Here is a 27,645-nt window from a genome sequence, read left to right as displayed (position 1 = left end):
CAGAGCTGGTTTGGTGGGAGAGTACATTTTTATGTAGTAAAGATTTTTAATCTCCTTTTTTTGTTTTTTAATCACTATTTATGAACCTTCACCATAATATCTAATACAGTAGTATCTAATACCCAGTAGAAAATACTTTAGGCAGCTAAACAAATTATCAGTTATATAAATTATATTCCATTATATTTATTTATTTATTTATGAAACACTGGAGTTTTCCAGAAAGGTAAATCCCAAATCTGCAGGACATTCCGCATTCCCCATGCAACTTTGGAAAAACTACATGAGTCTATTCACTCATGAGAGAGGAAGGGAAAACCTCATCCTCAGTCGTTCCTAAAATTCTCCTTCCATGCTAACATTCACCCAGGCACTGACAGCCAGCTGCTGGGCCTAGTTCACTGCTGAGCTGCAAGAACAAAAAGCAAAGCCAATCACCCATTAATGCCATTTTAGGGCTTGCTGGTATGGGGATGCACCAGAAGTAGACAATTATATCAGAATAAAGTCACTTCTCTTCCAGAATGGAGTGTGCACACAGGAAGTTACACAGGCTTAGCTATAGTTCTGCCTGTCAGTTTCCCCATGTAGACAAGCCCTCTGAGTCAACCTCAACCCAAGGAAAATCATGACTGAGTGCATGATACTCTGAGGGCTAAACTACTGAGCTTTAATTGCCTTGGGAGTGCTCTTCACACTGGAGGTTTTTCAAAATACCCTGGTGAAAGTTGCTCCATTTTGACCAATGATAAAGTGAGATGAGTTGGGTTCCCAGAAGCTTCTTGGATTTGTTTGAAAATACAGAGTGCAAGTCAGCTGTAATGAAACAACTGCATGAGTGCAAGAAGCTGCTTGTGTAGAACTAGAGACTGGTGAATCTCTGTGGAAAGGACGTCTTCAAGGCCTTGCAATGTACAAATTCCAGTCCTCTCGCCTAGGGCCCCACAAAACCATAATCTGCCTCTGGTTGTCAGGAAGTTTTCCTATTCCTCCTTGGTGTTTACATTTGCATACTTGTGGTTTAGGCATTGCTTAGCTATACCAGTCACATTTAGCACTTTTTTTAACCTTTCCCTTTAGATTAATAATTTTTGTTGCTTTTCTCAAAACTGTCCAGTTTGTCTTTTTTTCTACTCATTTCCAGAATTGAATGCAGAATTCCAGATGCAGTTGCAGAGAGTTACAGTGAGAGACTGTTACTCCCTTTCTCGTTACATGATACCTGTATGTACGTGTGGGTGGGGCAGTGCTCAGAATTACATTTGTTCTATTTTGCTGCCATATCACATTACTAACTTGTATCTAATTTTCTAATGTCTTTCTATTAGTGCTTTTCAGGTTCCTTATTTGTTTTCAGTATCTGTGTTTCCAATTAGTACTGTCCAACAGTTTGCATTTTCCCCATCTCATTTGGTTATTTCCTACCCATACTTCTAAACATTAGGGCCCAGATCCACAAAGGGATTTAGGTATTGCAATCCCTAACACTTAAGTGCCTAGAAAAATCAGTGAACAATAATGGGATCCATAAAGCCCTATACAAAGAATGGGGAGAGACTGCCTTAAACTGCCGCCCACAAAAGTCAGCAAGCTAGGTGGAGAGCCACCTAAGCTAGCTAATGACAGATGCCGATGAGAGGGGTATGTTCTAAGCCCGTCCCATGGAGATAGGTGCATAAGTCCAGATTGCAAGTGAAGTTAAGCACCTCCTTGCAATCAACAGCAGAGAACCCCTTTCCTGGAATCAGGCAATTTAGGGATCTCAGCGGGGAGGGGCCCTCATCATGGCACACTCCTGGGCAGCCTAGCGCAGCAGTGCAATTACACCTGTCTGAATTTGCCCCATTGGGGTCTCAATCAGTCCAACAAAGCTTATGTATATTGAACAGTGCCCCTTCAAGGCTGTAGTTTATATAACACAAAGGTGGAATGATATGCAGGCCTCCACTCCAGAGTCTGCAGCTGGAGGGGGAGGGGGTTGAATTAATCTTAGTCCATCAACCCCACTTATGTTCATGTCCCTTACCAGTGAGGCCTCTTGACCCAGAAACCTCTTCTTGAGTCAGGGACTCTTGTCATCTCGTGAGGAAGGATCTCTACTCTTGGGTCAAGATCCCCAAATCTGAGACCCTTTCTCAGAACAACATACAATCTTCTAATCGGGGGCTTTTGCTACATGATGAAATCCTTCCATGAGGACCAGGTTCTGCTGAGACTTGGTATTCCTTCCTTTCAGAGCATCTCCCACCTAGGAGCATTCTTACAGGTACTTGGTTTCCTTTCCTAGTGAGCTCCCTTAATGGCTCTCACATTGGAAGCTTCCTTGTTCTTGATTCCACTTTTCTCCCCAAGAGCCTCTGTTCTTTAGTAGAGTCTACTGGGAGTAGCTTCCTTTCATCATGCATGGTGCTTCACTGCCTAATTAACTGCCTACCAATTACTCAGTGAGTTAATTAGCCCCAGGTTCACCTGAGTTACCTCATTTCCCCTTGTGGAGCTTGTCAGAGATAGACTCAGCTCCTGACTCCTATTCAGGGCCAGCTACCCTCTAACAGTTCCTGAGCCATTTCTTGTGAGAATGAGTTAGGTGTATGCCTCTTTCCACACAAAATGGGGATGGTCGTAGTACCCAACTTATAACTTTTAGCCCAGTGGTTGAAGTACTCACCGGGGATGTTGGAGATCTAGGTTAAATTCCTCCTTCTGCCTGATCGGGAGAGGGGATTTGAATAGTGGTCCTCCACCTCTCAGGAAAGTGCTTTAACCACTGGATTATGGGATATTTTGATGTGGGTTGTTCTCAGTCTGGATAAATAGTCAGAGGGCCAGAGAGAGACATAGGTGCTGGAACTAGGGGTGCTGTGGGTGTGCCAGCACCACTGGTTTAAAGTGGTTTCCATCATATACAGGATTTACAGTTTTGTTTAATGGCTTTCAGCACCCCCATTATAAAAATTGTTCCAGCACCTATGCAGAGAAAGTGTGAGAATGACTCTATAGCCTGGTGGCAAGGATACCTACCTTGGGAGACCTAGGGGCCAGTCCCCCTGCTCCAGTGACTCTAGTTATTTATCCAAAGTTGGAAAGCTTCAACAAGAGAGACTGAAAGATTTCCACACCAGAATATCCCATAGCCCACTGGTTAAGGCGGCACCACCTCCTTCTCCTCCATTTTGAATGAGGCCTGTTCCAGTGGGCATACTTTAAGGACGCTTACCAGATTGGGCCCGGCAGGGAAGATCGGTGAGCAAACACCCCTGGTTTGTAGATCCTGCTGGGGTTTAGGCGTGGGACAGGCCTGCACATGCCCAAACATAGAAACTAAGGTGCCTAGGGAACTTTCACAGTGGAAACTTAGGCACTGAGTGACTGTAGCTACCTGTAGCATTAGGCAACAGCCAAGTGGAGGTTTTGTGAATAGCAGTGTTGCCTAAAACTGGGACTTATGCACCTAAGTGGATCTGAGCCGAGATCCTTTCATATTTTTTCTGTATACTCACTTTTGTTCTAGACACCTCCCTCTCAACATATTATCAATTGGTAATTTAATTAATGTGCTGTTAATGTGCTTTCATTGAACACCAGCCCAGACCAGACAGAACACTGAAAATGACATCTTGACATAACTCTGTACTTTGTAGTTTTTCATTACCTTTTGTTTATGGTCCTTCAATAAACCTTCACTCCACACAGTGCTGTTATCCAAACTGATTTGAATTAATTTGGGAGCGTAGATCAGGAGACTAAATTTCATATATCTCTGAGTTGTGCAAGAATCCTGTTGTATTCCTCCGAGTTCTTAAAGAATTCCAGCTGGTGGATCGCAGCATTACTGGCAACCTTTCTTGTCCAAAGCAGACCACAACACGTCAAACTTAACATCTGTGTGCTAACGGGTACACAGTAAAATTTGGAGTATGTAGCCCCACAGAATGTAATAGCTCCTAACCTAAAAGAGAGGCCAATAGGTCTGGTTACCTATTGAAAGTTTGTAGGGTAGAAATGGTCTGTGAAGAAGGAGTAGAGTGAATTTTCTACACAGCTTAGTTTATTAAGCTGCACAGGAACTCCATGTGTAACTTAATTGGGCAAATGCATTGTCCAGACAATCCCCATCTGTTTTGAGTTTAAAATCTTCTCTTCAGTCTGTAGCTAACTATATGAAATGGATTTTTTGTATTGTTTCCAGAGGTTGCCTAATCAGTCAAGTAGACTGAATCCAGAACTGGGAGCCAAGAACTCCTGAGTTCTCTTTCTGATTTTTACCACTGTCTAGCCTTGAACAAGTTACTTGTGGCTCAAGTTTCAGGCCTTTAATCTCCTGGGCCAAATTCACTGCTGATATAAGCGAATGAGACTTCATTGACATCAAGGATTTGCAATGAATTTGGTTTTCTGTATGTCATTCCCCAACTGTAAAATGGAGAAGATATGACTAATTTACCTTGGAGAGGTGTTGTGAGGATAAATTAGTTAATAAACCTGTTTTAAGAAGAAAAGGGTAAAGTATTTTTATTTAGTTGAATAGATAAGATCAATGAGTAAGTGAATGTGCTGAACATTTTATATACAGCAAATGTGCTTATTGGGTCTTTTTATGTATTTATTTCAGATTTCAGTTGCTTTGGGAACTTCTACAGAAATACAATACAAACATTTAAACAATTCCATACACAGAAGACTACCCCTGCAACTGCTTAGATATTTTTACCCAATATAATAACAACCATCCCCAGTGGCCCCAAGACTAACTGTTCCCTTCTCACAGCTTAGAATCCATGAGCCTTCTCAGATTCCTGAGGGTAGGCTTTGTCACTTAGAAAGCTTTTAATTTGTTATCCTTGCATATATCATTATCTAGAGGAAAACATTAGATAAGACTCCAGTTGGGAGTGATGGAAGCTTAATATTAAGCAATATATAATTCAAAGCTGTTTTTTTAAACCATTAAGATGATTGCCCAAATATCTGACACATTTTAATGTCTAATTCCCAGGGCATTGGGTTCGGGTAGCTCTAGAGATACAAGGACTTCCTCTTTTTCATGGTTGATTACCCTGAACAGTAATAGTATATTGTAACTGATATTCATGGTGTAGAGTATAATGAATTATATTATCTTCATGTCCTTGAAATACATTGCTGTAATGAGTCATTTTGTTGAGAATCATATGTCTCGAGTCATTAACTTGGTTTGTGTATTGTAATACGATATATATTGTGCTTCTCCTGACTACCACAATGATAACTAAATATATGACTGCATTATGACTTGCAATACATCGTACTTATTCTAGGCAGCAAGTTTAATGCAGAATCCTCAAGTTCAACAACTGTAAGTATTAATATGGAATATCAGTGAAAAGAGATGCCAGTGGTGTCTGAGTGGGTTAACAAAACAAAAGCAAATGGCAATGAATTACTAAAATTTGTATTGTGTTCTTCCTATTATTGACTTTACAGCTGTACTCTTTGTAACTGGATCTACCACAGTTTAGTTTCCCCTACAGCTCACTTAATAACTAGTAACTAGATAACATGATTTTGGCAATTAATTGATCTTTAAATATTCATGGTAAATAGGCCCAATGGCCTGTGATGGGATGTTAGATGGGGTGGGATCTGAGTTACTACAGAGAATTCTTTCCTGCGTGTCTGGCTGGTGAATCTTGCCCATATGCTCAAGGTTCAGCTGATCGCCATATTTGGGGTTGGGAAGGAATTTTCCTCCAGGGCAGATTGGAAGAGGCCCTGGGAGTTTTTCGCCTTCCTCTGTAGCATGGGGCACAGGTCACTTGCTGGAGGATTCTCTGCACTTTGAAGTCTTTAAACCATGATTTGAGGACTTCAGTAGCTCATAGGTGAGAGGTTTATCGCAGGAGTGGGTGGGTGAGATTCTGTGGCCTGCATTGTGCAAGAGGTCAGACTAGATGATCATAATAGTCCCTTCTGACCTTAATATCTATGAATCTATCCAGTACTCTTCCTAGTAACCCAGCAAAGAACTGCAGTTTGTCACTTAAGACAGGGGTTCTCAAACTGGGGGTTGGGACCCCTCAAGGAGTCACGAGGTTATTACATGGGGGATCGCAAGCTGTCAACCTCCACCCCAAACTCCACTTTGCCTCCAGCATTTATAATGGTGTTAAATATATTAAAAAAGTGTTCTTAATTTATAAGGGGGGTTGCACTCAGAGGCTTGCTATGTGAAAGGGGTCACCAGTAAAAAAAAAGTTTGAGAGGCACTGACTTAAGATAACACCACAATACCAATGCTGTGTTAACTGTTCTAGAATGTCGGGGATGATGTCCAATGCCATTGGCGGCCCTGCTGCAGGTGTTGGTGGCCTAAGTGATCTGTCAAGCCTCATACATGCGTAAGTGTTGTGAAGATTTACATATTATTTTAACTACCTAACATTTGTAGAAGCAGCACTCAGCTGCTGTTTAAAAGAGACAGTGTCAAGCTGATTTTTAGCCTTTGTATTCCTGATAATCTTAGATGATTAAACTTTACATCTCACTCTTCACTATTTTATGTTTATTTACTTTGTACACTTCATTCATTCAGTTTGAACAAGCAAATTGACAGCTCAATTTCACTTTCTGGTATCATGCATTATTTGCTTTTTAGACTTGGGTCATTAAAAGTGCCTGTTTAAATTTTTAGGTGCTTGTACATTTTTCTTTCAAATTGCATTGGACCAGTATCCTCCAAAAACTTCTCAGTTCCCTGCAGCTAAAGTCCTGTTCCCTCAAGCTATATTCAGCCTACCCACTTGAGGAAAGGCTGTGAGAATAAATAGGTCTTGTGGAGTGATCTGAAATTCAGCAAACTCAGTCTCTGTCAGACCTAGGGCTGCAAGGAGGATGCAAGGCAGAAAATATCCTGCAGCTTCCTCCCATTTAAACTGGGAGGGGCTGCTACTTCAAGCAACTTGGTTGCAATATCACATGAGGAGGGAGGTGGTTTCTACAGTAGCCAGGACCTAAACCAGTTAGTTTGATAAGACACAAACCAAATGGAAGCCGGTGCACAACACAGCACACATGTAATGTACTTGTATGTTAAGCATACAGTTGGATTGTACACTTGCAGACATTTCCAAATAGTCTTTAGGTGTAGCCCCACAGAGTCCATTTTAATTATTGGCAACAAAAGTGTGGATCACTCTGGCAAGGACCCATTCCCTCCCCATCCCCAAAATGGCAGCCTTCCTGCCCAGTGCACATCAAATTAAAGCAGTATTGGTAGCTACTGCAACCTGGACAAAATTCTCTCAAGAGCTTATTCCTGGAGTAAGAGACTTCTTCCAGTTGTTTTTCCTAGTGATCAAGTATTTCAGCTGTCTCACTGGTGGTTAATTTCAGCCAGTTACCGCATAAATGCAGTCCTGGCTAGTCACCACATAAATGCAGATCGGAGACTCTTTGGGTGAAGTGAAGTCCACTTGTAGAGCTGAGTGTTATCAGCATAATGGAGCCCGTGTAACCTCACGTTCTCCCAATGGCCTCATCTACACATGCACAAAATGGGTATCAGAATACATCTCTGAAACCCCACATCAAATTATCTTTCGGCTAGAAGAACAATTGACCCAAATTGCCTGCTGGCATCTCTTAGAAGGAAGGGAGCAGAGTCACTCAAGAGCAGCTTTGTTTACTAATGTTAGTGTCTGCAGGTGAGTGAACAATAGTTCTCATCAAAGGCAGCTGATGGGTCTAAAGAATCAACATGGACACATGTCAATCTGTCATCAGAACAGAATTCAAATACTGTAGTAAAAGCTATAACACCATGATTATCATTTTAATACATATCCCAGTTACGCTTGCTTTTGCCTTCATTTACATAACATAGCTTCAGCTATCATAAAACTTCCTGTTTTCTTATCCGTGCTGCATGCCAGTTATTTTTCACTTGTTGATTTACAAAAACTGTTTAACACAGGGGACAACAGTTTGCACAACAGATACAGCAGCAGAATCCAGAGCTCATAGAACAACTGAGAAATCATGTCCGGAGCAGATCTTTCAGTGGCAGCACTGAAGAGCATTCCTGATTTAAAGGAGGCATGTGGTTGTAGAACTAGAAATGTGAATGGCATATAATCCCAAAGCGCATATAATAGCTAGTAGCAAATGCATCATTGTAACTATTCTGCTTGGACACGAGACAGAAAATCCTTTGTGTCTGTTCGTTAAACAAGAATAAATCTGTTAAACAGATCTGTTGCACACAAGTTTGAACATATAGTGTGTGTATATATAGTGAATCCTTTATAAATTTAGTATATATTGAATACATTGACTTATTAAACTTCCCATATATAAAAGTTATCATCTTTAGGCTTTTCAAATTAATGAACACTATCTCTTTTAAAGAGAGGCTACTTGCTATGCACCAAGGCTGTGCATTGGAGTGATCTACAGGGCTTCTCAGGGGGGAAGTGAGTCTAATGCTTTAATGGGTGGTGGTGGTATGCCTGCGTAGAAATTTAGTTTTAAAAATTACATTGTAAAAGGCCTGTTGTTCAGTAGTGAAGGTTTGCATGGCTCTGCTTCTTACCAGATCTGCTATGAAACAATAGATCTGACCAGCACTTTGCTCCTTGTGATGAGCCTATGTGGGTGATGGAGTGCAATGTGGATTTAAAACATGTGCCAGAGCGTCAATCCTGTGACTGCATAGCACTGAGTGTCCCTAGTGTTTGTTGAGAGGCTTTTGCTAGCAGCATCATATGCATTTCAACTTTACCTGGTGGGAAGAAGGTGAGTGGTAGAGACTAGGGATGATTAAGAGTTGCACGTACAGAGAGGATGATAAAACTGAGCTAGGAGGAAGATGTGCAGAAATCAGAGGAAGAGACCAGGCCAAGGGAGAAGGAAAGGAATTTCTACTGCTATATATGTCCTCAAATCATCTTAGTAGCCCTGGAGGTCTCCATTATGGCACTAATAGCATAGGCATGGCAAGTTGTGCTTCATTCTTGTGTGTATACAGTATACAACCTAAGTTTAAAAATCCTTAACTGTGATTAGTTAAACTGGTCACACACCTGCACAAGTCATTAGCACTGAAGGTAACTTAGGTAATTAGAACAAAGAAATCAATATGTACCATTGTGCGGTAAATCACTGGCTTAGGGAAAAAACACAGTTAAGGATTTTTGAAGTTTAATTATATCATAACTTGTATATTTTAAATAAGTGATTAATGGTGTACAGGCCATGAAATAGTTCTTTCAGTCTGTTACTCTTCCCAGCCCTCCTAACCAGACACTTTCAGACCCGCTTGCTTTTCTGTATTTTTTCTTTAAATATTTTTGTAACCTGTTTCTCTTCAGTTTGCTATTCATGCTATCTACTGCTGCTGGATAAACTTAGGCTTGGTCTATTCTAGTGTTTCTCAACGACTGGTCCATGAACCCACGCCAGTCCCTGAGATCTCCCTGCCACAGTTTGGGAAGGCAGCAAGCCGGTCCCTGGTATCAAAGAGGTTGAGAAACACTGGTCTATACTACTAAATTTTGTCAATATAACTACATCACTTAGGGGTGTGGAAAATCCACACGCCTGAGCAATGCAGTTATACCCACCTAACCCCTGGGGTAGACAGCACTAGATCAACAAAGCTACCTCTTCTCAGGAAGGTGGAGTGCCTGTGCTGACAGGGGAAGTAGTGTCTTCCCTAAGCGCTCGTGAGAAGACATTGCATGGAATGTAAGCGAGAGCAGAATTTGAAATTAAGGCAGGAGCTCCTTTGAGTTTGGTGATGGGAGGGTAAAAATTCCCAATTTTGTCAGGCTGTATATATTGCACAGGGGGGAAATTTGTAGCTGTGTCCATGGTGAGATGAGGAGAAAAGTTGTCTTAAAAACAAACATGGACAAGAAAACCAGACTAACATTCATTGCATAAGACACTTTATATTTTATTCATTAAATAACTCCTACATGGCATTAGAATATTAGCTTTATTTTTTCTAAAAAGAATGCTATTTATAATTGCAATACATGCTCATTAATGTACTTTGGGGGTGTATTGGAGACATTAGGCAAACATCCCTAAGCTCTAAATTGAATGAGTGCTACTCTGTTTTATTGGCTGACCACATGGAAAGAAGTGCTTACACTGGCTGTGTGTCTGCCTTGGGAGGAACTGACTTATGTAGGTACTTTAGCTTTTTTTCAGTTGTAGTTCAGGTAACTAATATCTGCCTTTAGGCAGATTATTTTTAATAAAAAAAATTGCTTTTTATAAAAACACTGAAAACGGATGAAGCCCCAAACAATAGTTCATTAGGAATCTACATATGCAAAAATAATTTGGCAGATTTTTTCCATAATGCACTTGTTAAACAGACCATTTACACAGTGTATTTTCCACTATATTTCACCATTCCAGCTTTTTAGCAACACCAGTGTCAATTCCAGGTTTTTTTGCACTAAATTTAATAAAGGAAACAAAAAAAACAAACAAAAAGTAACAGTGGGGCTTTACAGAAGCTAAGGATGTGCCCCAGTATATTTACCCGTGTCTTCTGACAATCTTCATTTAATATTTTATTTTTCTCTTACCCTCTCCTACTGAAAAGTCTTGTGTAGCTGAGTGTCTTTAATGATGGTTAAGTATAATAATCCTAAACTATACTCTTCTATATAACAATGATATAAACAAAGGTTGGCTGTCAGGGCTCAAAACAGCCACTCTTTCTGCTTGTAGTTATATGTACATGTAGCTACTGAGTATTCTGCAGCTGTCTGTGTTCTGGTAGAGCCAGCCCTGTCAAACTGCTCTGGAGTAGTTATCACTAATGCTATGAACCGTACTCTTGGAACCATGCTTATTAGAAGTTGTAACTTCCATTTTACATACCACACTGTTAAGAATGTGAGTCTTATTCCAGCATCTGTAACAAAAATGCTTCTTTTTAGAGTTTTGATGGCATTACCTAATGCGGGAACATGCCACACTTGTCACAATATAAAACTTACAACTGTCTATTATATTTTGCATATGAACAGATGGGACTTTATAGCTTAATAAAAATAGAACACTGAAATTCCCTAATGGACAGTAGCTGTCATTAACTACTCTTTCCATTTAAGTCCAGGAAGAGTTTTCATTCATGCTAAAATGTATTTTGCCACTCTGCAGGCTACATTGTTCACAATGTCATGACTTGTTTTAATCAGTAGTTGAAGAGAGAGCTTGGGTACTTTGAAAAAAATTCATACTGATAAGTGGAAAACCATGATCTAAACAAATATTGCTTTCATTTTAGACCAACTGCAGTTTCAGTGAACTAAATAAATAATTATGCATTTAAAATTTGTTTGGTTTTCTGTCATTACTGGTGCAGCAGCAAATTCATGTGGTAAGCAGTGGAAAGGGGGGAAAAAATCTTGCAAAATGAAGAGTTTACTTGATTCACACTCTTAAAAGATATGAATGTCAAAAAAGCAGGCTTGTGTGGAAATGTTTTTTTTCATCTATTTGATGTCCCTCTTGAAAAATACAACTAAAGTTGTACTTCAGCACACAGCACCAAACTTAAGCATTTTCTTTTGCTGAAATGCAATTTTGGGTTTTTCCATCAAGGGAGAGGGTAGCCTCTCCATTGTCAAGAGTTCAGCTAGCTTCTCTTATAAAACTGTTTCAACTCTCCTATGATTTTGGCCTGATAATTGCACATTCCTGCTGAAGGCAAAGAAGAATAGTGGCTGCAACTTAAGAGAACTTCTCACAGTTGGAGAGCACTCCGTAATTGTTACAACACTTTCACAATTTGACTTGTCTAAGAGCTTGTCTATGTGGCAAGTCAGGCATGTGAATCTATAACACCTCCACTTACCGCATTATGACTTGCCCTGTGGACACTGCTCTAGTGCACTGAAAGTCCTGGAATGCAGAGTCACACCATGGTTTGCCATACAGTAACTCGCTGTGTAGACAAGCCCCATCACTTCTGTATCTCCTACCTCAAATTACGTTACCATATGGTTACATCTCCTTAAATGTGTATCAGATCAATTTGAAGGTACTTAAGTTCTATTTTTTTGGGGGGGGAGCGGGGGGGTAGTAGTTTTGGTTTCTCTTATTACTCTATTGAACTCTGTGGATTACATGAGGGCATGTTGCCCTTTATTAACTAGCTGAAATTTAGAAGGAACATAAGATTATTGCTGTAGCTGCTATTCTTTAGCTTTTGCTCAACTGATAGATGCATGTTGGTTATTTATTGGGGGAGGGGGAAAGATGAGTGAATTGAAGGCCCAGGCTTGCTCTCTGTAATTTATTTAGAGAACATAATTACAGTGAGGCTAAGATGGAAGCACAGTCCCAGTATTAGTCTAGCTGATTATCTTGTAACGAGATGAGATTCTCATGGTTTTCCAGTGATTAAAAACTATTAATTTTTGTGAAGTTTAGGTATGTTTTGGCCCCTCGCTCTGCAAACAAAGTCACATCACTCCTTCTGGGCCAAGATTTGTCAACATGCCTTGTGATATGAGGCGAGATTAATAAGACAGGAACTTTTCAGCTTGGAAAAGAGATGACTAATGGGGGATATGATAGAGGTCTATAAAATCATAATTTGTATGGAGAGAGTAAATAAGGAAGCATTATTTACTCATAATATAAGAGCTACAGGTCATCAAATGAAATTAATAGGCAGCAGGTTTAAAACAAAAGGAAGTATTTTTTCCACACAATGCACAGTCAACCTGTGAACTCTGCCAGAGGATCTTGTGAAGGCCAAAACTAACAGGTTTCAAAAAAGAACTACGTAAATTCATGCAGGATCGGTCCATCAATGGCTATGAGCCAGGATGGGCAGGGATGGTGTACCTAGCCTCTGTTTACCAGAAACTGGGAATGGATGACAGGGGATGGATCATTTGATGATTACCTGTTCTGATCATTCCCTCAGAAGCACCTGGCATTGGCTACTGTTGGAAGATAGGATACTGGGCTAGATGGGCCATTGGTCTGACCCAGTATGGATGTTATTATGTGATTTTAGGTGCCCAAGTTGACCTACCTTAAAGAGGACCTTATTTTATAAAATATTTTGTCCCCTGTATAAATAACCCCTTTGAGTTGTCAATTTGGATATCCAAAATTGGAGTTACTCAGAATCACTAGTCATGTTTGAAAGGCTTGGCTCTGGGGTGAACTTTTACTGACTTTTTAACCAAACATTATTCCTGGGGGAGAATATATTTGTTAACTAATAACTAAAAATAAAGGGTCAAACCTACCTACATTACTATTAGGCAAGGGGGTTTGAGGAGTTCCTCTAATGCTTCCCACTCCCATTCTCCATCCGTTGTATTGTAGTTTAAATAAATTACTGAAATAATTGAAACCAGAGTGATTATATTGCATTATTTTGACAAATAAAATATGCAGAATTTTGCAGATTTTTAAAATATTGTGCACAGAATTCTTAATTTTTTGGTGCAGAATTCCCCCCAGGAGTACAACATGCAGAGTGAAGGTAGGCTGTGTTGTTCATGCATACATGGCAACTTAGCTATTTTAGGAGGAAGCTATCAATCAAGCATATATTGATTAAAACAGCTCTGAAAGAGTAAGTTTAGCTTGGCCACTACCACTTGCTCTCTTAATTTATTAATCTAGTCATGATCCATCCCATATATTTAAAAAAAAAAAAACACCTCTCTCCATTTACCTATACTTAAAAAAAAAAATGATAATAGTGGAAAGTCTAAAATAAACATTTCAAACTAGGCAAGATTGCTGTGCGATAACCCTGGCGGAAAATGTGAAAAGCCAGAGAGAAGGACTTTTCTTTATTTAGTCTTGAAAATAACCTGGATATAGGAACCGGCCACTTCGGGTAAGTATGAAATTATCAACCAACACAAGGCCATGGGGAAAAATGTTTACTGTGTGAATACAAAAAAAGTTTCCACAGTCTATTATGAAAAAATGGACTGTCCCCTCTCCCCGCAACAATTCATTCTAATTGTGTATCAGGTAATTTCCAAGAGTATCCAGTGACAGGGGCTGGATGCTGCAGGGAGCACTCCAAGGACTCGGGTTGGTATGTGTCTATCACTATCCTGCACAGAGAGGGCGAGGTGTGCAGAGTGCTTGTGTGTGACAGGAGGTGTTGGTTTCAGGGAGCTGAGTCACAGCAGGCGGTAGACAAAACTGCTGCTTGCTAAGGGCAGGTAGTGGAGAGGTGCCTCACAATTCTGGGTACCCGGGGGAAGCGGGTGGTGCTTGCACCCTGGAGTTCAAGTCCAAATCCTCAAGTCCCTGACAGAAGAAGGGTGAAAATGAGAACTGAATTTTGATAAAAAAACAACAAACCTTGCAATTTAGAGGCTAGTCCCTCCAACTTAAAGCAGTTCTGCAGTCAGTGCCACAATGGGCACCCCTTTAAAGCCAGCAGTGAAGTAGATAACTTCGTTCTTAAGATGGCTGCATATTCAATACAATAGTGCAAGAAATCTTGGCAGCTGCATTTTCAGACTTTAAAGATTTTATTTTCAAATAGATAAAATATGTATAGTTATCTCTTTAAAACGTATTTTAAAACATTCCAAAAATGCTCACAGAAGACACAAATAAATAAACATTCTTATACCGTTTGCAGATGTTTTAAACATGATTTGGCATCATTCAGATGTAAAATTTAGGAAGTTGGTCCAAGAAACCCCAGGGGAAAAGTTAAAAGGATTTTTCTTCAATGTTCTTTTACTTTTGAAGAAATTACACAGACTTGTGCAATATCATCATACTCGTATGTTCTCTTCAAAAACGTGTCCATTAGTCTTAAGCCAGAGACACTCTAATGGGAAAAAGATGTGTACAAATTTTAGTAAGTAGATAATAAGTTTTGCACTACTGTGATCATAAAATAGCCACTACATACATATTATATCTCACAGTTACGTTGTTAAACTGATGTCTCTTACCTGTAGTCCCTGTACTGAAGACAATAGTGTAAGTGCAAGATGAAGGGATGAACTGGGGTGTAGCTTTCCAAGCTGTCTTCCTGAAACTCCACACCAGTGAATGGAATTAGTATTGCACATTTCCAAAACCAGATCCATAGTTCTTTCACTGCTAGATGAAAGCAAACAATAAGGAATAAACCTAGTTCTTTACCATTCAAGAAAGACTACAGAAGTACAATAGCTTGACAATTCTGTGAGCACTCATTAGAAACTCCTGATATGAATGGTTTATTACTGAAGTTAAGGTGATCTATTACAAGTCAAAGTCTCAAAAGTTAGTCGGTTACATATTTGTTTTAAACATGTAACAATTTAACAGTGAGATGGTAGCCATGCTAGGATACCATAATATCACTTCTTGTCCCATGTGTAAGACTACCAAAAAGGATAAATGCAGAATAATTGCTTTCCTTTACTTCCTGGCCTCAGCTACTGCTGAGAATTACATTATTTTTGGTACTTTTACAATCCTACTGTAGCATGACTATTACAAGTCATGTCAAGTGCCAACTTGATATTCAAGACTTAGATAGATTTAATTAAAAAAAAACAATTGAACAATGATTCTGAGGGGTTGCAGGATAAGTGACAGTTAATGTTGACACTGAAAGTATCCTTTATTCTTATGGAAATTAGTTGAAGTAGTTTAACTTAGTGTTTACGTTTATGCTAATCATGTAAGATGTTTTGTAATTTAAAACTTGTATCCACATTAATATACAAAATAACAGTTACACCGACTTCCATCACAGAATTTTGGCAACATCCAAAGCCATTCCAGTAGTATCACCACCACCCTTTGGTGTAATTATATATTTATAATTTATATTTATGATCACTTTAATTTACTCTAATATAAATGTATTTCAAACAAAGGGTAGCAATATGTGGCATTATCTATATAGATATCCATCTACAAAGATGCATGTTTAAAATTTACTTTCGCAGCAAGCACTAAAAAAACCAAACTTCGCCTATCAAAAAAAAAATCTCAAAAACCAATTGATATTACCTGCAATTTGTTATTTTACACGTAATGTCAAAAGGCTCTTCCAGATTTACAGTATCTGGTATAGTCTCCAAAGAAAGTCTTACATCACCATAACCTGGGGCCTGCAGAGGTACAAGAATAGTTAGCTTTTCAAGTGATTAATAACAAAGCTGAAGTACTGTACTGAACTTTCATTTCGTCTAGTCAAACAAATTTAAACTAAGGCCATGTCTACACTTACAAACTGTATTGATTCAGCTGTGCCGCTGTAAAAGTGCTCGTGCAGTCACGTTATGATGATGGGAGAGAGGTCTCCTGTCAACATAATAAAACCAGCTCAACTAGTGGAGGTAGCTATGTCAACAGAAGACCGTCTCCTACTGATACAGCACTGTACACATGAGCACTTATGCTGGCAATAAACTTATGTCATTCTGAGGGTGTTTTTTTCACACCCCTGAGCAACAAAAGTTTTGCTGACACAAGTGCTAGTGTAGAAATGGCCTAAGAAATAGAAAGAAAAACAAATACATTTATCACAAGTTAAGATGGGGAAAGACAGAGGAAAAATAACAAGATCTGAACTGTACACTCCTTATGATTAAGTTTTCCAATTTCTTAATTTAAGTTTTTAATGTGAGCCACATTTCACTCTCTGAGGGTGATAAAATCTTTCTTGTGCTCAAAAGCAAGCAACGGCGTGGATAATGGAAATATACGTTTCCCCACACTATCCCACTAATACATCTCATCCTTGACAGAGTTATCGATTCTATGAGTCAGAGGATAATAAATCTCTATATCCTTTGTCTATAGAACCTCTACCAAGACTGCCAAAAATATTGCTAGTAACTGGGTGGCATTTGATGTTGACACTTGTCCACTACAATTTGGATTGAGACTCAAGTCATTTTACACAGCTCACTGGTATAGCTATCATATTGCAGAGGCTTTGGTTACTCCCAGCTTGGGCTGAATTCAAGCCAGCAAACTGGAGATAAAAAACTCTACGTTCTATTTCCAAAAGCCTTAACTGTCCATTCCCACCTGCCTTTTTTCTTTCTTCCCTCTCCTGAGTCTCACTGAGATGAAGCACTTAAATACTAGGGTAGTGGTGGTATGTTTATAATATGTTTTCCTGTATGAAATATAACTTTTCATATGGCATCCTTCAGCAAGTATCACAGAACACTTTACAAAGAAGTGATGCAAAGAGATAATGATTGACAGAGGGGGGAACACATACTTGCTGGCAGGCTGAAAGGCATATATGAAACAGAGAAATATGATTAATTTTTAAAAGTGTAGATGTGCAAGGAAAGCCTTCTTGAACACTAAAGCAAGTAGACAAGTACTAAACTCATTTGAAGAGCTGAAACAGTTGCTTAAGAGAGAATTCCATATCAATACAGCAGCTATAAAAAAGGACAACCTTTAACTTATGGGATTTGAGGGGAAGAGACACAAGAGGCAAACACACGAGAAGCAGGCTAAAATGGGCCATCAGATATGTTCAGTGGGATTGGGAGATAGGAATCCAGTGAAGGTGAGGAAGAATGGAAAGGATCTGATCCCATTTCATAAACGAGAGGGTAGTTTGGCCACATTATTTGTCACAAACCAAGGAGTAGGTAGTGCTGCCTAGTGGCCAGAGCAGAATCAAGAGGGCAGAACCGGAGGTGTGGTCAGGAGGCAAGCCAATGATCGGAGTCAGGAGTCAGAACAGAACCAAAGGGCAGAGCTGGAGTGGTCACGAGACAAGCCAGTGGTCAGAGCCAGGTGTTAGGAATGAGGCATTCACAGGTAGGCAGAGTCTAGGGCTGGAGTGGAGCAGGCAAGGGGTAGAGAAAGGGTTCGGTAGGAAGCAGGTCTGGTGCAGCTGTGGGCATGGAACACATTGAGCAGCCCTTGTATTGCTGTTACTAAGGGCTTCAATGATCATTTATTGGTTCTTCTGACCAATCAGGTAGCATAGTCACTTAGTCAGGGCTTATTGGGCCCACTACAGCTCATTCAGTTGCTAGCCCCAAATCAGATGAGTTCCTGACTGTATTCTAAGATTCTCTCAAGAGTTGGGATTAAGAAAAACAGCAGTGCCATTCAGCAGTAGAATGTTAAGGTCTAGCAACATCTTACGGAATTAAGATTGGAAGACAGACAGAGCTGATGAGCCAGAGAAGAGATGGATTTCACATGCACAAAGCAATATATAAAGTTGAAGCTAACAATTAGACAGTCCAGAATGAGAAGAGGCCAAAAGTGAAGCCCTAGATACGAGAAAATGGAAGGGAACATCGAAAGCCTTCGTCAGAAATGAAAGAGTACCACTAAGTGTATGAATTCAGTTAGACACCAGGTTTCTGCTTGAGGTGCTTAAGAATTGTATTGTGTAAAGCCACATAGACAGAGAAATTGGAAAAGAAGGAAAGAAAAATATTACCAGAGGAAAGGGGTATGTCATTAACCACGCAGAGAAGGGCAGCCTCAGTGCTGTGACAGAGAGCAAAGCCAGACTGTTCTACCCTTTTTAGAACCTTACTTGGAAAATCGTATGAATAGGGTAAGACTATTTAGCAAGCAAGGAAAGGTCAAGTCAGTATTTGTAGAAGGGGATGACAAGCAGTGGTTCAGAGTTAATGTGAAAGCCAGCAGATATTAAGGGTGAAATTCTGGACCCACTGAAGTAAAAGGCAAAAAACTCCCATTAAGTAATGGCAGGAGTGATAAATAGTAAAAGTAGGTTAGCAGGAGAAAATGAATGAATGAAGAGGAATCTAGCAAGGAAGTAGTTTGACGGGACTGAAAGGTCAGAGGAGAGAAGTGTGGGAGTCAAGTTCTAATTGGATAGTGAGAAAAATGAAACATTTGTGAGCCACGCAGCATGTATCTTTGAAATAGCTAAGGGTAGAAAACGCCTCACAGCTCTCATTAGAAAGAGGGCTACTGTGAACCACTGGTTTACAATGACAAACTAGAAGTGAACCCATCTCTGAAATTTGGAGATTCATTACATAGTCAGCTGCGGTTTCCATATGCCCAGTGAAGAGGAAACTGAGGAGTACTACTGGCTTTTCAAGCACCAGCAGCTGGAGTTAAGCTACTGGACATAATCAAATTACCAAGTAAGTGTGTCCAATGAGGAAGGGGACAGAATGAAAGAACTCTGATTTTTGGTGGGAAAAGTCTGTTTTAAAGGGGAAAGGGTTTATGTTAAAGAGGAATTAGCGATAAGGTAGGCTGAAGATGGGAGAGTTGGTTGACAAAGGACATAAGCAAGCAGGCTAGAGGTGCATCAGTATACCTATGAAGTCCTAGTGATGTGAACAATAATGATGATATCTACAAAATCGTGGCACACAGTTACTAGATGAAAGGTGCTTACAGAAGGGACCATTTCCAATTGGATGTGGGGGAAAAAAGATGCTTGATGTAAACGTACATACAAGTAAAAAGGGAAAGAAATGTCAGTAATTCGATGTGAACTTCCAAGTGACTCTCAGAGTAGCAATGCTGCATTTCAGGTTTGTCTTTCATTGATTCCATATCCGACATACTGTTTATAATGAGACAAGTTAGGGGAAGTAATATCTTCTATTGGACCACCTTCTGGTGGTGGAAGGTACAAGCTTCCGAGTATCTTAAGAGCTATGTGAGCCTCAAAAGCTTACATCTGCCAGTAATAGAAAATATTACCTCACCTACCTTGTCTCTCTCAAATCTTGAGGCAAAGACAGCTACACCGCCACTGCAAACAACTGGTTACAAAGAGACATTTTTCCTGACTGCTAGTTCTGCAAGTGCAGCCTGGGATGCAATTGTCAAGTTGGTATGTGGGAAAGGAAGAACCCCTCACCATCAATAAAGGTGCTGCTACAAGCCAAATTTAACTCTTTGTGATGGGGTTGCACAGATGACCGATTGGCCCTGTAATAAGAACTTGTACGCAACTGTTGATGAGTCACAAGAAGGAAGAATAGAATTCACTCATTTTTGCAGTGTTGGCTCTCCAAAGCTAAGAAGAGTAAAATATAAAAACTATTTTCATTAGAATAGTTCATTATGTTCTTCTTAAGAAAGCAGATGAGTCCAAATGTACAAAGGGAGCAGATCTGTGGGATAAGAGAGGAGCCATATTTAAAGTCACTCCCTTTTGAGACAAGAACTCCAATATGTTGGCAAACTCCAATCAAAGAACTAATTTTTCTTTATTATCTGGTACTTTGGTAAATTAAATGCTTTACTCTTGCAATTCTAAATTTATGATCTATTAAGTTATGTGGTTCAATGTCTCAAAAATGGACATGTTGCTATGCAAAGTAAAATATCAAGCAAGCTGAAAGGAATTTTGCCTCTCATACACCCACAAATATCAGGAAAACCAGCATTATTGTTCAGCTATGCTACCTCAGGAAACATGGTTTTTCACACTTCATAGAGCAAGTCTTTGCTGAAAATTTATACTCTATAGTTTTCCAAAATGTGTGTGAAGTATAAAGACACATGTTGAATTCAGAATAAGTTCAGCTAGCAGGCAGGCACTGTGAACTCTTTTCTTTCTTGTCATGGTTTATGTATTCAATTTAGCATTCAGTCATCTTGAAAATGGATTTTTTGATTGTAAAAGACCTACCATTCTTTGGAGCTGGCTGGTCTGCAACCTTCCCCGTTCACCTAAGTTTGTTTTCCATACGATGTCTAGTTTTCCAATTACTGTTACACCTTTAATCACTCCAGCTTTCTCTGCAAATTCCTGCTTGGGTTTTAGGCAGTATAAATACTGACGAGTATCCATAGGTTGTAAATATGTCCTTGAACCAAATGTAGAGACACTAGAAGAAAGAACATTGTTCCTCAGTTTAAACTGTTCTTTTCAACAGGATTCTTGATCTTAGCCTTAGCAATAATCCAATAAAATCCTATTTACTTTGTGTGTGGTTTCTTATTCAAAGTTGAAAGATGCCTACAGAAAGTCGTTCTTACAGAAACATGGAAAATAAGCTAAGCAGAGACAGTGATCATGCCAAACAAGGAAAAACAAAGTATACTGAGAAGAATTCAGGATCAAGGAACTAATTTAAAATATTTATAAGTATAATAACCATGAGGAGTATATTTACATGTGGGGAAAAGCTGTCCTGGGAAAGTCAGTTTTGCTAAATTATAGCTTGTATTGTCCATTAGTTTCTAGCCTAAATCATAGTCTTCTGGTGACACTTTGTGGTTTTTTGTTTTTTTTTTTTTAAACAGGATTATCTAGTTTAGACAAGGTTTGTACACAACTTTGAAAAAGTAAAGCACTATGAAAGTTTTAAGTATCATTTTAGACCAGCGTATTAAAACATCAGCCTCATTTTAAATTCAAACAAACAGCTGTAGCATTGCTCCATTTATCACATATATTAAGTAAGAGATATAATTTGCACTATATTCAGCCTGGGTTCAAGGTGGGTGGGAGAGGGAAAGAGGTAAATAAGAACTTGGCAACATAATGTGCAAAAATGTAACTTCTATATTTCATCCAATAATATTTGTCCTAATAATTTGAGAAAGGCATTCTATGTACAGGAATGGAGCTGATCTCAAAACCTTAACTAAGTACACGATCAGAGGCCTGCTTTGTCTTTATATCTGTTAAAATTAATATAAAACAGACAAAAGTAGAATGTGAATAAATATTCTAAATATCAGTAATATTTCTAGCCAAAACATTTATGTTAACAAAAAAAAGAAAAAAAAAAGAAAAAAAAAGAAAAAGTTTAATGAGGCTGCCTGTACTCCCTTGTGGAAAAAAACACTGCAGTGTGTGAATAAGCAAAGAACTCTACAGATGACATGTTGGCCAAACTGACATTCTTCCCAACACCACTAAGGTCTGCTGAAAGAGGTTTTATAGTGAAGGGGGAAAGAATCTATTTTAGGAAACTGGATTCACTCATTCGAACCTGCTTACAGCGTACTGATAGTGTTCTAAGTTGCATTAAAAATAATCCACACACCAGGTAACTTTAATAACCTACCAGTTCAATTCTACAGCCTAGAGCAACATCTACTGTAATATTAATAAATTCAAGAGCAAATTAGGCTAAACACCATCCTGTAGCACCGAAGAATTGAACTGGTAATAGCACAATGGCACTCCCTTTCTCAAAAGCTTCCTGAGATGTTACTGGAACTGGTTGCTCCACCAGAGGCTCAGCTATCTTCCAACCAGAAGGAACAGGTATTTTAGCTGAGGAAGACCAATTCAAGTTGGTGAAAGCCGATGGCTTTCGGCACAGTCCAAGGACAGCTGGGCTTAAGAACTGTATACTAAAAACCTAGCACTGGCAATTCTTCCTATCTTTTAGTATCACCACTTCATCCTGCTAGTGAAGAAACACATCAACACTGTCCCCACTCTTCACCTGCAAAATCTCAGATGACTTTGTCTTTCTTTGCATTGATTCTTGGTCCAGTCCTCTCTGCCACTGCCGCTATCCCTGATACCCCATTATTCAGCTCTTCCGTGCTGTACCTACACAATAATGCCCTTCCTGAGCTGGTCTACTATACCATTTAGATGCCATACTATAGCACTGCTCAACTGGGGAAGCCTGATCCAGCAGTGGAGAGCAAGAGTGCACCTGGTGGGTTACATCATGCTGTCTGAGAACTATTTAAAATCCAACAGCAGCTCAATCCCTACTCTTATCTCTGCTTCTGTTACCCTCGGTCCCCTCACACCCAATCCCAGAGCATCTCTTCCACCATCCCTGTCCTGCATGTAATTCTGCTCAAGGACAAGGGAAACAGTGCTGCATGGAGGGCTGGTGTAGGCTTTACAGCCCATAGGAACAATGCTTCCTCTGCCCTGGAGCTGAGCCCTCTACAGGCAAGAAGAAGTCACACTTTACCCCACAGCAACAACATAATTCCTAACTTACTCCCATTTTTGGATCTGACACACAAAATGACCAAAAAGTCATCCATTATTCAAATCCCACACTCTTTTGCAACAGAAGGATTGTGGGATATGGTGAGTCACAGGATGATTTTCAGTCATTTTGTGGTTCATGGACCAGAAAAGGTTGCGAACTGGCGCTGTCGCATATATTAAAATAAATACTACATTTTTCTAGGATCTTGCAGGGCCATTCTGCTGACCTACCCTGGCAGCCAGCTCTAGTGAGTCTTATTAGCTATAACTGAGAAGTACAAAAGGGTTAAAGCTCTCGCAAAAGCAGAAAGCAGTGGGGGCAAGGTCAAAGGTGTCCTGCAGGGAGAAATCCTAGGAAGAAGCAAGGTTAGAAAGAGCTCAGGCTAAAGTTTGTGTTTAAGTAAACAATAAATGAAACACCAAGAAGAGAGTACATTTTCAACATATCTAGTTGGTGTTTATCATGTAAGGGGCAGGTTAGCAACACCATCCGTTTTCAGTGTCTGAGTACAAATATGACGGTAAAAAATAGCATCTATACAAAGAAAACTTTTGTACCCTTTCCCACTCCTACCTCTACATGTCAGAGTAGGGGCTCAATTCTCTAGTTTCCCAAAGGAGAGTTGAGTACTAAAGACTACTAACATGATGCTAATTTTAACTTTTATCTTTAAAAAATTATATTTAATATAGCAGTTTGAGTCAAACAGGAGCTTCTCTCTGAATTTTTCCTTACCTTTCCCCAGCTTTGTTGACAGTATTTAGTTCTGCTACGTTGTACATAATAGATGGCTCTAATGAAACCTTCTCCATAAACATCGGAGAGGTTGTAATATTCTGAATCTGAGCTTCCAGAAATACTTCATCTGTCTGAAAAAGCAGAGGACCAGGTTTATAAAGATGTTACTAGGATTGTAAATAAAGTGCAGTGTCTTATTGTTTGAAAAATATTAAATCACAAAATGTGATTAGTTCATGCCTGCAAATCAAAGCTACAGTAAGTAATGCAAGAAAAAAATCTGCATCCCAATACAATTAATGGGAGCAAAAGCGTTAGTTTATTTATCTTGCCAAACAATGGATGTGGGATAGCTGTACTACATTCTATCACCTATTCTTTTAAAAGGTTTTGAATGATAACTTCTCAAGGCTTTCTTCAAGTCAGCAACAACTTAGCTTTTATTTAAGATAATTTTTGAAGTAATAGAACGAAAGTTAGGGAATTGCAATGTACATTAAAGACATGCCATGCCAGATTACTGGTGCATCAAGCTAAGTACAAGAAAAATAAATATTACAGGAATATTTAATACGGGTAGTTTATTTATGGAACTGAAATACAAGAGATTAGATATATGCTCTGAGCTTCTAGTATTACTTTAAAAGGACATTGAAATGTACTAGCTACAAAGCAATCCAATCTCCTCCCTTGTTCAGCTACATCATGCAACAGTTACTAACATTATGTAAATCCATCATTTCATTGGCACTCTATATCCAAAAATTCTATGAGAAACATCAAGTCTCCTTTAGTGTTCACGTCCAAGAATGGTACGTGCAAGGTGCTCTATAATGGGAATCAGGCTGCACATGGTTTCAAGTGTGCGAGTTCAGATGGAGGCTGCCAGTCACCAAGAAAGATAGGGTTTACCCTTCAGCATAGAAAGCAAGGAACTGGGAGTGTGTGTATTATTATGGCTCCTCTAGAGTCCCACGTAGGTGACAACACCTTGAAGTTCTAAAATCTTAAGACTAAAATAATTGCTGGAAAGTCCAGGTTATCAGAGGCAAAAAGCATTGGGAGAACTGAAAAGAAATTCCTTTTGTAATTAGTTAAGGACCAATTCTGCACCAACTAAAGTCAATGGGGCTTGATGATTTCAGCAGGAACTAATCTGGGCCCCTTGGTAGGATTAGGGAAAGGGTACAGATTCTCTCTCTTATGTTTATAGGGTTTTTTTTGTTTTTTACTTTTCTGATTGTCTGCAAATATGTCTCATTTTATGTTATGCAAATAGGGTCTTTCATGTAAATTAAAGCGGACAAAATGGGATAAATATTCTCCGATGATTTACTCTCAAAAGATGCTATATTAAAAGCAGAAGCATGGAAAGGTATTGGAGACCTCCATTATGTCCTAAAAATGTAAAAAACAAAAACTGAGGAATGATAACAGTATACATACAGTAATGAAAGCCCACCAAATCCACATGTTACGGACAGGTCCAACACTTGTGGAAGAAGGTGGAGAGAGATTCAGATAAAATGCTGACCTCGTAACTAACATTTCTCAATTAATATAGTGTGTGCCGATTTAACAGTTTAAACTATCATCCTAGTATCTCTATGGACTTAAACTCTTACTGTTTGAAAAAATATATATATCTATATATACACCTATATATATATCTATCTATCTCCCATAAATCCATTGCTTAAAATCTCCATTTACCCAAATATCACATCAGTTATTTTTAATGCAGCAACCATCAGCAAAAATTTAGAAAGAGCTCTGTTGAAGGGGGAAAAAAAAAAGCAGCATAATGAAAAAGCAAGTTAGTTTAATAAGGCCAAGGCTGATTCGTTTTAATAGTATGGTTAAAGTCAAGTGCTTATAAAGAATTCAGTTCATTTTAACACAGCGCACACCTTAACCCTTGAAGTAAAATAATAATGCAGAAATACCATACTAAATCATCACTGCATGCAATCAAAAGTTTGAAAGCATAGTTGTAACTAGCATGAAGGAGGATATAAGACATTTGGTGCTCTCTCCTGAAACCCACTGTCTCCACCTGCTGCAAACAGAAAAGGGATCTATTACAGCTTAAACAAGAAGAGAATCTTGTAGCTGAATTTAGATACTGGAAACAGCTGATTACTAATGTTCTACATTCTCCCGAAAGCAAAAATGTAAAAAGGGATTAAACTCAGTTTCCCCAAACATGAAAGAAACCATTACAAATCTCTTTGTCAAGTTAAAAAATAAAATTAAAAAAAAAAAAAAGATAAATACATATGCCTGCTAAAATTATGGTAAAATAACTTGTAGAATTACCATCCCAAAAAAGTCTCAACTTTTGGTTTCAACAATGGGTATTAAAGAAAGAGCTAACATTTTAAAAGGATTATATATAGCTGCATATATTAAAAAAGAATGGATGTGAAAGTATCAGTTAATTTTATGCAGAACATTGTTTTCCATTATGTTTTTAAAATAAATAATCTTAACAGGCACAGAGACAAATAGAAGACAATTTAAGAAAGCACATATATTTATAAAAAAATAAATAAAAATTACCACAGAACTGAGGTCACTCTAATGGGAAAATAAAAAAAAAAAAAGACAGCATTAGATAAATTAGGGTTAAATGTTAAGAAGGAGGATAACTAACTTTCAAACAAAATGCATTTCTGCATTTTTTGTTCTTTCTAAATAAGACAGCATTAGTAAGAGAGGAATGTAAATAAAAACAGATACAAACATATATGACAACTATATTTCTAACAAGGTACAAGTAGTATTGTTAAATAGTTAACTTTCATTGCTTATAATCACACCTCTAATTTTTCTGAATGCTGAAGAACAAATCCAATATGGGATAGGTTCCGAGTACAAGGTGAGTGAGCTACAGATAAAGGTATGGTGGGATAAGTTAATAAAATCAAAGGTGGTTAGTCCTTGGGCAAGACTGAAATGGCCAAGTTTATTCCTAGTGCAAATCCATATTGCAATTTTTTTCCTGAGATGGGTGATGATCCTTGTCAACTTTCCAGAAGAATGGAACTGTTCATATATAAGGCCAGGAAAAATGTGATATATGCTTGCAAAATACTCAGCAAAACTCAGAATAGCAAGTTCCCAGGAAAAGCCTATTACTACAGACAAGTTCCTCAACAAGGCTAATTGCAACTGTAGGCTTTTTTTTTTTTTTTTTTTTTTTTTTAAAAAAGGCCCAGTGCAGCAAATACTTAGGCAAGAGAGTACTTGTACTCAGATGACTGCAGTGTTTGCAGGACCAGGATCCTTCAGGCCTGATCCAAAGCCCATGAGAACCTTTCCACTAACTTCACTGGGTGCTGGTTCAGGCCCTAAAATTCCAAGGAATGATGTCTTCCTGTTCATTTATATAGCACGCAACAAATCCTGGTTCCGATCCTGATTTGGGACTCTTGGTGCTACTGCAATACAAACAAAGACCTTACATATGACCCTTTCTCTTGTCTCAATAGGAAACATGTTATAACTTGTTACTGGAGAGTGGCAATCCATTCTCTCTAGCGGGAGACCTTATGAATAGGTAATATCCCATTTGTAGTAGTCCTTGCAGTAATTTAGCAGGTTAATCACCCTTTAAAACTTTTAATTACTAGATCTTATATACACACATATAAAATACCTTATTTATAGCTCCCTTTTATACCCAAGGATCATTTTCCTTTCTTCACAATGAGAAGGCTTCAGATTTCATCCTTCCAACAACGTTGCTATTAACATAATACTACATGGAACTTCCAACCAAATAATTGTTTTTGATAGCTCTTCATTTTGATTTTGGCTTTCCAATTATCACAAACAGCAGTGCTAATTATACTTTAATACATGACATTACAAACCAGAAAAATCCATTAATTGTATTTGCTATGCAAACAAAATTCTTGATAAATTTGGACTATTTATTCACAAAGTTTTCTTATTGAAATTATTCTGTTTAATCAGATAGATACAGCATGGTCAC

The 27,645-nt window shown here is 38.7% G+C and overlaps 2 protein-coding genes across 7 annotated transcripts in view; one reads left to right on the top strand and one right to left on the bottom strand.

Annotated features, from left to right (window-relative positions):
- Positions 1-11,334, top strand: part of SGTB (small glutamine rich tetratricopeptide repeat co-chaperone beta) — a 44,909-nt gene extending 33,575 nt beyond the window's left edge. For all 3 annotated transcript variants that reach the window (XM_048851910.2, XM_048851909.2, XM_048851911.2), the window contains exons 9-11: positions 5,298-5,335; positions 6,294-6,377; positions 7,952-11,334. In XM_048851910.2, the coding sequence (XP_048707867.1) occupies positions 5,298-5,335; positions 6,294-6,377; positions 7,952-8,063 (234 nt within the window). In that variant the 3' untranslated portion in view covers positions 8,064-11,334. The remainder of the gene's footprint in view (positions 1-5,297; positions 5,336-6,293; positions 6,378-7,951) is intronic.
- Positions 11,335-14,503: 3,169 nt separating this feature from the next.
- TRAPPC13 (trafficking protein particle complex subunit 13) overlaps positions 14,504-27,645 on the bottom strand; it is a 43,796-nt gene continuing 30,654 nt past the window's right edge. Inside the window, exons 8-13 of one of the 4 annotated variants that reach the window (XM_048851904.2) lie at positions 26,208-26,225; positions 23,643-23,776; positions 20,621-20,819; positions 16,012-16,112; positions 14,958-15,108; positions 14,504-14,830 (exon numbers count right to left, since the gene is read on the bottom strand). In XM_048851904.2, the coding sequence (XP_048707861.1) occupies positions 14,726-14,830; positions 14,958-15,108; positions 16,012-16,112; positions 20,621-20,819; positions 23,643-23,776; positions 26,208-26,225 (708 nt within the window). In that variant the 3' untranslated portion in view covers positions 14,504-14,725. The remainder of the gene's footprint in view (positions 14,831-14,957; positions 15,109-16,011; positions 16,113-20,620; positions 20,820-23,642; positions 23,777-26,207; positions 26,226-27,645) is intronic. The other 3 variants (XM_075128501.1, XM_075128503.1, XM_075128504.1) reach the window with 3 other exon arrangements.

The sequence above is a fragment of the Caretta caretta genome, chromosome 5 (genome assembly GCF_965140235.1).
Source record: "Caretta caretta isolate rCarCar2 chromosome 5, rCarCar1.hap1, whole genome shotgun sequence".
NCBI classification, from domain to species: Eukaryota; Metazoa; Chordata; order Testudines; family Cheloniidae; genus Caretta; species Caretta caretta.
This window is presented reverse-complemented; position numbering and strand designations above follow the sequence as displayed.